General features: G+C 38.3%; 1 protein-coding gene across 1 annotated transcript in view; it reads right to left on the reverse strand.

Moving 5' to 3' along the window:
- Nucleotides 1–6,730, reverse strand: part of MGAT4A (alpha-1,3-mannosyl-glycoprotein 4-beta-N-acetylglucosaminyltransferase A) — a 75,627-nt gene extending 68,897 nt beyond the window's left edge. The window contains exon 1 of the mRNA XM_080612216.1: nucleotides 6,454–6,730. Coding sequence (XP_080468342.1) covers nucleotides 6,454–6,547 — 94 coding nt within the window. The 5' untranslated portion in view covers nucleotides 6,548–6,730. The remainder of the gene's footprint in view (nucleotides 1–6,453) is intronic.
- Between the last annotated feature and the right edge of the window lie 2,000 nt (nucleotides 6,731–8,730).

Below are 8,730 nucleotides of genomic sequence, written 5' to 3' on the forward strand. Positions count from 1 at the left end.
TTCCACTACCTAGCCTTGTTCTCTCTTTCAGTTTCAGTCCTTTATATCCTGTTATTCAGTGTGGCCACAAAATGAATATGGGTTGTTGGTGTTTTTTTTTTCCCCCCCAAGAACTTTAAAAACATTTGAAAATAATCTTCCTGTCTCTCTCCTCACACCTTTCCTTCAAGCTAAGGAATGTCAGGACGTTGATCCTTCCTTAAAGTGTCGATTTTTTAGATCTTTGATCACTCTTGCTCCTTTGAACCCCAGCTAATAAATCTATTTCCTTAGTGCACCATTTAGAAGTGGACAAGGACACCATGTCAGCAGAGCAGAAAGACTCCCTATGGCTGAGTAGCTGACTTCATACTTCTTACTTCCTTAGCACCCTTTTCTGTTCAATTTCTTTTGTTTTCTGCAATAACATGGTGACTCACGCTTAGCATTTGATTTACAGTAAACTGCCATTTCTAACTAGCATCCTAACACCAAATTTCTTCTTCCCTGTACTTCATGTATACATACGATTTTTTTTTTTTTCCTGCTGTAGTGAACCCAATGTCCAAATCTGGGGCATTTTAAACTACCTTCAACCCCCCATTCACCCCCTTCGGGACTAGGTCTCCAACTTGCGTAAGTCTCTTGCCTGCCTTCTCTGCTCCCTTCAGAATGGTGCTGTTTGAAATCTAGTAAGAAATTGCTCCCTTCTATTCACTAAGGAAAGTACCAACCACAACAACCAGGACATTGTGAAGCCCTCCTTACTCACTGTTAAAAATGTGACTATGTATCTATTGTAACTACTCTAAAAAGGCAGTTACTAGCAAAAAGATAAATACACTCTGGTTTACAATCTATTGCAAAGGTTTCTTAGTGGATACATTCCTAGATATATTTCTTACAATAAGGAATAAGCAGCTGCATTGGATGCAACTTTCTTTCCTAGGCTGGCTACATTACTTACAGGTTAGCCTCTGCATGGCAGCAGCAACAACGAGCAGTTTGCAGTAGTCATGCAAGCATAGATTCAGGATGAAGCAGTATTAAGAGAAGCCACACTGAGCAAAAGTATTACCTTTCCCTAACAATGTGAACTCCAGAATCAAGAGCAGTACCTCAAGATGTTGGCTGTGTCTGGTCACATTAAACACTGGTAGCAACCAAGTTTTAGACTCCCATAAACTGTCGAGCTAACCTAGCTAGCAGGTTACAGAAAAAGCAAGGGGACAAGGCAGTGCTGCTAAAGCCCCTTTGATTGCAATCCTTTCCACTGCAGCCCACCAAAATCACTGGTGTCAGAGAAGTTCCACTGCAACAGGCACAAGACGGACACAAAGATACCAGAGACCTAAAAACTGTCCAAGTGAACAGCTGGGATAAATACCTCTTCTGCTCAAATTCACCTGGGATAGTGTGTTCATTACCTGCACAGGACTCTCTGTAACTATCCCAAACCTACACTCCTGATTGGCCTTAATGAAATTCCATTCCTATTTTTAATATCAATCAGACAGATGCCAATTTGTCAGTTTTGGAAATGAAGGTTGAAGAGTATTTTAGATGAAGACTAAAGTAATGTTTCTGTGCTGGTGTTAAAAAGAAAAAGGAAACTCCTACTTCCTTTAATTTCAGCTCCTGGAAGATCTGCAACAGAATTTCCAAAGGAAATCATGCTTCCCTCCTGTTTAACAGAAAATAAAAAAAAAAAAAACCAAACCCTTTCTTCTGCAAACAAACTGGCATAAGTTGCTATATGCACTTTCTACTTCAGCATCCCACACCAGCTCCTCCCTTCCTCTGCCTCCACTGTTCCCAGCTTGTACTTCATTAAACTTTTTTGGTTGGGTGGTCTTAATTCATATCAGTGGGAAATCAGCACATAACTATGAAAATCAGAACATGCAGCCAGAGGACTGCAATTAACATTTATGTTTTTAAAGAGAATAATTGCAAACCACTGTCAGGGAGGGAATTAATATCCATATCTATCTGTACATCTCCTGTCTTCCTTGCCCTGTTTCCTCCATAGTTCTGCAAGACGCTTCTTCCAGGAGAAGGAGGAGAACCACCTCCTCGTTCTAATTCCAGGATTTTCCACCACTGGCTGAGGCTTTTTGGTTTAGTCTCAGGTTTTCTTATCCTTGTTATTAAGTGTAGATATTTTTCAGCACTTATGACTATCGGGGCTGAGAAACAGCATGGGACTTCTAATTTTATGAAAGCAGCCAGAGGAGAAGAAAAGACAACAGTTTTATTTTACAGCCCAGATAATTTTCGTTCCAAATGAGAGAAAATGTCATGTCTAACACAAAACAGTAGCTCTAATCACAGAATCGGAAGGGACCTCAAAAGATCATCTAGTCCAACCCCCCTGCAAGAGCAGGGTAACCTAGAGTATATCACACAGGAACTTGTCCAGCCGGGCCTTGAATAGCTCCAATCATCATTACTTAAATATGAGGAAATATTCAGCAAACTATGAAGCTAGTTAAGTATCTCAAAAAGTTAAAGTCCTCTTGGAGGTCCTCCCATGTCAATTTAAATCAGCATACCAAAAGAAGTCATCCTCATACAGTGAAAAGATCCTATAGTTACAGCACCACCCTAGGATGAACTGAAAACTGTAAATGTTTTCAACTAATTCCTGATCACTAAACCAAAAGATGTTTTACATGGGAAAAAAGATGATATACATGACTAGTTTCAGATTGCTCTGAATACTACACAGCTTAGACAATGTCAAAGGGTTAAGTTGCATCAGATTTTCACAACACATACTTCATATGTTTCCTCAGCACTTCAAGTAACCAAATGCCTTCTAAAAATGATGCAAGATACTGCCAACCACTACCTTTCACCAAGAACAAAGTAACACACGCTGTACACCAAAAAAAAAGTGTGTAGAGTTGGTAAGAATCAGCGTAGAACAGGGGAAACAAATTAATGAGGTTGATGAATGCTTTGCTGAGGGATTTCATCATACCACACCTTCCCTAATTCAGTAAAGTTATTTACCTTCCTTTCCATGCCGGTAACAGGCATCAGGAAGTTTGCTGACCTAAGAAGAGTATGCTCTGTGGTGCCCAAGAGCCTCATGCTCTTCCTGGAACATTATTTACTCAGACCACTAGTCACATTAAAGATTAAAGCATCAAGACTATGCTCTCTACATAGCATGCAACAGCTTTGATGTAGTTTTTGTGACTGGTGTAATAGGTATGCAGTGCTGTTCTGTATTGTTTAGATCTTCCTAAGAGAAGTGCCTTAAGGATAAAAAAAAAAAAAAACACCACTGCATTTCTGTGGTGCACAACTGAGGTGGTGAAGACCTGCAACCCCACGCAGGTCTGTAGTACCAGAAAGCATTATTTAGTCAAAGGAGGTAGAGTTAAACATAAAGTTAGCACTTGCATAAGAGCTCAGTCTTTGGAGCCATTCAAGGACAACTTACACCAAACTGACTGTGAATTCACAGTGACTGCAGATCCTTTAAAAGTGGTCCTTCTGTGCACCAAAGTAATTTTGGCAAGATTTGATTTCTAACATCTACTTCCTTTGTGCTAACCGTGGCACATTTTTAACTCCTAGCAAGCAGTCTCATCCACAACTCTTGTGCATGGATTACACAGGAGAGGCCTTTTCCAGGTGTATTCAGGGCTTGTACTGCTTCCTCACAACTCAAGTGCTTCTATAGACATTGCATGGGGTCTAGAAAGTGGCAAAGAATTAAAACTGATTTTGAAAACTCTTTCCAAATGCCAAAGGTATTTCAGTGAACCTTCTTCAAACTCAGTTTTAAGAGCACAACCACATAACTGGCCGTTTCATCCAAAGAGCAGCATCTGCTCTGTGAAAAGTTATTTACATAATCAGACCGTTAGGTAAGCTGAAGCCATGCTGTTTTTCCAGTGATGACACTTCAGACAGAGTATTGCCTTCAGCTCCTGACAACTTTTCAGGACATCCTTAAGACGCCCCTGCAGAACAGTGCTTTAAACAATTTTTAGCACTTTAAACTAGTACCAAAGTCTGTATCATTTTCAAGTATCTAAATCCTATCCTGCATAGGCTGGAACAAGGTGTATTTACTAGAAGACATGATCTACAAAACATCACATAATCCCAGTCTTATTGCTATTCTACAAACAATTCTACATTTTAAGTGACAACTGTCCAAGGTTTTGGTTTCTCAACTAAAATTAATCACTTGAATACTGGATTAGGGTTGTTAGAAACAAGGCACTATTCTTCTGCTTTTAAAAAGCAAAATTTGTTCTACTTATTACTGAGAAGCCAGCCATTTGGGGGTTTGCTTTTTCTTTTAAAAATGTAAATAGTATTTTCTTTCCAAGTGTTGATTTACTTTGCTGTCCAAAGACTGACGAATGGACAGCACTACAGGACTCTAGTGCATGCCATATAAATGTAACAAATAACAAAAGATAATGAGCGGGGTATGTGACATCCCATAGCCTCTCAATGAATTGGAATGGCAAGTGCTGTATTTGCTTCTAATTGAGCCACTCAAAAATTTGTAATTAGAATGTTATCAATGAATTAAGATACCATCATGCAAGGCTTACTAAATACAAAACTATATCAAGCTGGAAAAAAACCCCATTCTTAATAAAGACATATCATCAGTTTCTGAATCTTTCTATTGGTGCAGTAATGTCTCAGAAAACATGGTACTAAATGAATTCAAATCTGTTTTGGTTTTGTGCAACCTGTGCAAATTAATAAAATGATAAATGTAAGTTAAAAAGTAAAATAAAACCCCATTATTTTATGTATAAATTTCTCCTGAAGCAACATCTTAAGATAAGTTATCCAGACTGCAGTCTCATAACTGTGATTTATGATTAACACATGATTGATATCTTGTGACACTGATTTTTATTTAACAAATTACCATCCTAATGCTCACCAGCAAGACCTGGAAGAAGATAAATGCAGAACTTTCATACCACCATTAAGTATTGATTCTAAGCATTCAAATAGGAAAGCAAAAAAAAAAAAAGTGCTATAGAGCAGTGACCAACAAAAGCTTTAATTGTGTAAGTGCTGTACATATTAGTGCTCTCCAAATAGCAGATTTCTGTTAATTTCTTTTAACGAAGACTTTTCTCGGTGTTATGCTTTGACAAAAGAAAACAAAATTTGTAAATCACATCAAGAAAGAAAGAAGAAAAAAAAAAAAAGAAATTTCATAAGCATATATCTTTGCTGAAGTGAAAACAAAGTTCGTGTGAGGTTCTTCAGCAAGAAATAAATCAGTAACATAAAATGAAACTACGCAATGTGGCATTAGTCAAAATGAAGAAAATACTACTTACAGTGCTATTCAGATACCCTTTTCTTGTCAGTCTTTGGCACGTCTACACTTTTGTTTTCCAATGAAAAGATCTATATATTACTACAACCTTGAGAATCTGACATTTTTCCTGCTGCTTACACTCAGAAGGCTAGCCTACCAACCAACTGCTACAGCAGAGATCACACCACAAAGCATCTGTTTCTCCTGCAAGTGTCCAACGGGGAAAGAAAAAAACCAAACCCAACAATAATTCAATATGCTACAGAACTCATCTGCTTCTTTTGTACTTAAATAAGGGTTACAAGTTGCCTATGCTACAGCAGACAATATTCCTGGAGAACCCCAGCTTCTTCTTATTGGACCTGAGGCACAACTGAAGATAGTATTCTCAGCAGAACAGTCAGAACAAACCATGGAGTGCAGTGAGATAAAATAAGATATTTAAGAAGGTAAAAGTATATTACTCACAAAAGCTACTTTATTATTTAATGAGATTGCTCATGTTGTTACAATAGGTACATTTCCCACTACCTGGTCAATTTTCTTATATTACTTTATTTCTTATATCATGCTCTGACAAGAAATATTTTATATGTCATTCAAACACAGCAAAAAAAAGTCTTTCCACAATCTTGACTGGCAGTTTGCCACTGCCATCACTGAATCATCAAGGAAGAGAAAGCAGCACCAAAAATAATATCCTCCAGCCGGGTCCATTGGCCATATGTTACACAGAAATAAAATAAAAATAAAAAATAAGAAAAAAAGAAAAACAACAAGCAGAGAACATGGGGGTTTTGTTTGTGGGTTGTATTTTTTTTTTCCTCCCAGGAACCAGGAAGAAAAAAAAAATTAAAAAAATGAACAACAACAACAAAAAAAATACCCACGAAATTACAACTATTTAGCCTTGACCAACCCCTTCCTCGAAAGGCAGCATCTGATTTTCTTCAGGTATACTTTTTTTCTCCTTTTCAAAATCACAATGGCTTCAAGCTAATTTTCCTGAATCTATTAGTGGGTGTTTATTCCTTGTCAAGGCAATATTTTCTGGAGCAGAGCTAGTCAACAAACAATTTACAGATTGCTAACATACAGCAGTAGTACCATACAGGCTCATGAAGGTCAATTTGGTTTGGGAGCCTTTTACTTACCTTTCCCATTTTGCCATGCAGTATACCAGGACAAACTGAGGAAAGTAGTGATGAAAACTAACACAGTGGCCACAGTTCCATTTCGGAGCCTCATCTCATTTCAGCATCACACTTGTTTATGTTCTATTAGCGATGAGGACCTATCTGTTGGGCTTGCTGCAATGAAGTCAGCTGAAGTCCACCAGCAGCAGCTGGCCAAAGCAACACAAAATGTAGCTCTCACATATCAGAGGTGTCGTAAATCAATCCATTCCAAAGTGTCGTAAGCTCTCTTATCGTTCTCATGAATTAAACTTCTCTTTCTTCTACCAGTCCTGTTTAAAGGAAATATAATTTTAACAGATTATGCCAAAAATATTGACAAGAGTCCCCATGTACCAAAATACAGTAAAGAAATACTACTACACTCTCATTACTGTGCCTTACACGCACCTCCCCCGCACTGCCTCAGTCTTGGCTCAGAGAATAGAACTTGTTAGATTGATTTGTCCTCTTTATGTAAAGATTGCTTGTATCTGGAAGAGCTGTATTTCACATGAATTTGGTCAGCAAAGGACAAACATACACATCACCAACATTACAATTTTATCTTAAAGTCAAGGCAGGATCATGTGCCACCTGGCAGGTAATGAACTGATACAAGAGTTGTTTTCAGGAAGCCAGCAACTCAAGGCCCCACTTTCAAGCTCTCACTTCGGCAAAACTGCTCTGAAATCAGTGCAGCCTAATGTAACTGCAGCAGCTGAACTGCCCCCAGCAAACTGAGAGACCAGAGCTGTAAACAGCCTTTACAAACCTATATCACTCATCTTTCTCTGCTCAGTGCGAGCATGTTTGATCCATCCACAACCATTTTCTCCCTAGGTTAGATACATCTATGCACAGACTAGTCACACACAAAGTGCTCAATCTATATCAACTGGCAAAAAACCCAAAAGCCCCACAAAACTCCATGCTATGACTGTATCACTCCTCTATCTCTGCCACACAGGCAAAAGAACAAAACACAGAAATTACCTACAGTTCAGTTTCATCCCAGAGGAAGGTTTCATATCCTGGGATTAGAAAATCCTCAACTGGCCAAACACAGCCAGCAGCTAACCACACTGTCCTAACTGCACAAGACAAAGAATATGGAAATAAATTAACCAACTTTAAGAAGGGGTGTGTGTAGCTTTGTTTTTAAAGCACTACTTCATACCTTACAGTAGTTCAAACATTAACATTTAATATTCTTTTAAGGCACTACTAGGTTTTCTCCCCACTATAAACTATATTTGATACAAATAATGCTATCCAGCAATAAATAACTTGCTCTGAATCTTCCTTGGAAGCAATCTCTGTCACTGTCTTGCCTGGGTGCATTTATAGCAACAGAGAAAAAAGTATTTTGTATTATCATTATGGTACCAAGAGATTCCAGTTAAATCTGAACTACCCTGCCCAAGCTTGTATCACAGTACATGCTACTTTTACCAAAGAGCTTGCAAAACAACATATAACCAACAGGCATGGTCAAGAAATTAACATAAAAAACCCAACAAAGTTGCAGAACTACAGGCTCTTGTGTTCAAATTGTGGTCACGACATTCAGATTACAGAAAACATTTATCTTCAGACTATGATTACCTCCCGTATAATGCTACTAACAAGCTTTGTTTTGAGGAACCTTACACACAGATTGGCTTGTGGCTTTAAACATTAACTCAGAAATCACATAGCACCTATGAGGAAGGAAACAAATGCAAGAACACAGGACGCAGACAAAGAGGATGGCAAAATTCAGTAAGAAACAAAATAATGAGCAGGAACAGAAAGAACTGTGAAAAGCCTTACAATACAAGAAACTTGAATTCAATGGAATGAAAGATAAAGACAAATGAGAGACCTATAGAAAGTCAACACAGAGAGCATGGCATGCCAGGAAGTGTCATCAGCACCAGCACTTTGAATGTTGATGGAATTGATGGATGATGGACACGATAAAAAGCCAGAAGAGTAGCAATAGTAATCTAGTGACAAGATAAAAGTCTGGGTGAACTGTAGCAAGGAAAAGCAAAGATTTCAAAACCCCATGGTTTTATAAGGCCTGTCTACATAAATTTGGAAAGTTCAGGTGATTCCCAGACTACCAGAATAAACAGCTAGGATACCACTCAGGTCAATGACACTAACAGTTTAACACAGCTAAAGTGTCTCTGAAGCAAGGATGACTAAACCTTAATCTACCTTTACCATTATTCTAGCAGCAGTCAGATCTCTCTGGAGCAGGTTAGG

The sequence above is a fragment of the Psittacula echo genome (genome assembly GCF_963264785.1).
Source record: "Psittacula echo genome assembly, chromosome: 3".
NCBI lineage: Eukaryota > Metazoa > Chordata > Aves > Psittaciformes > Psittacidae > Psittacula > Psittacula echo.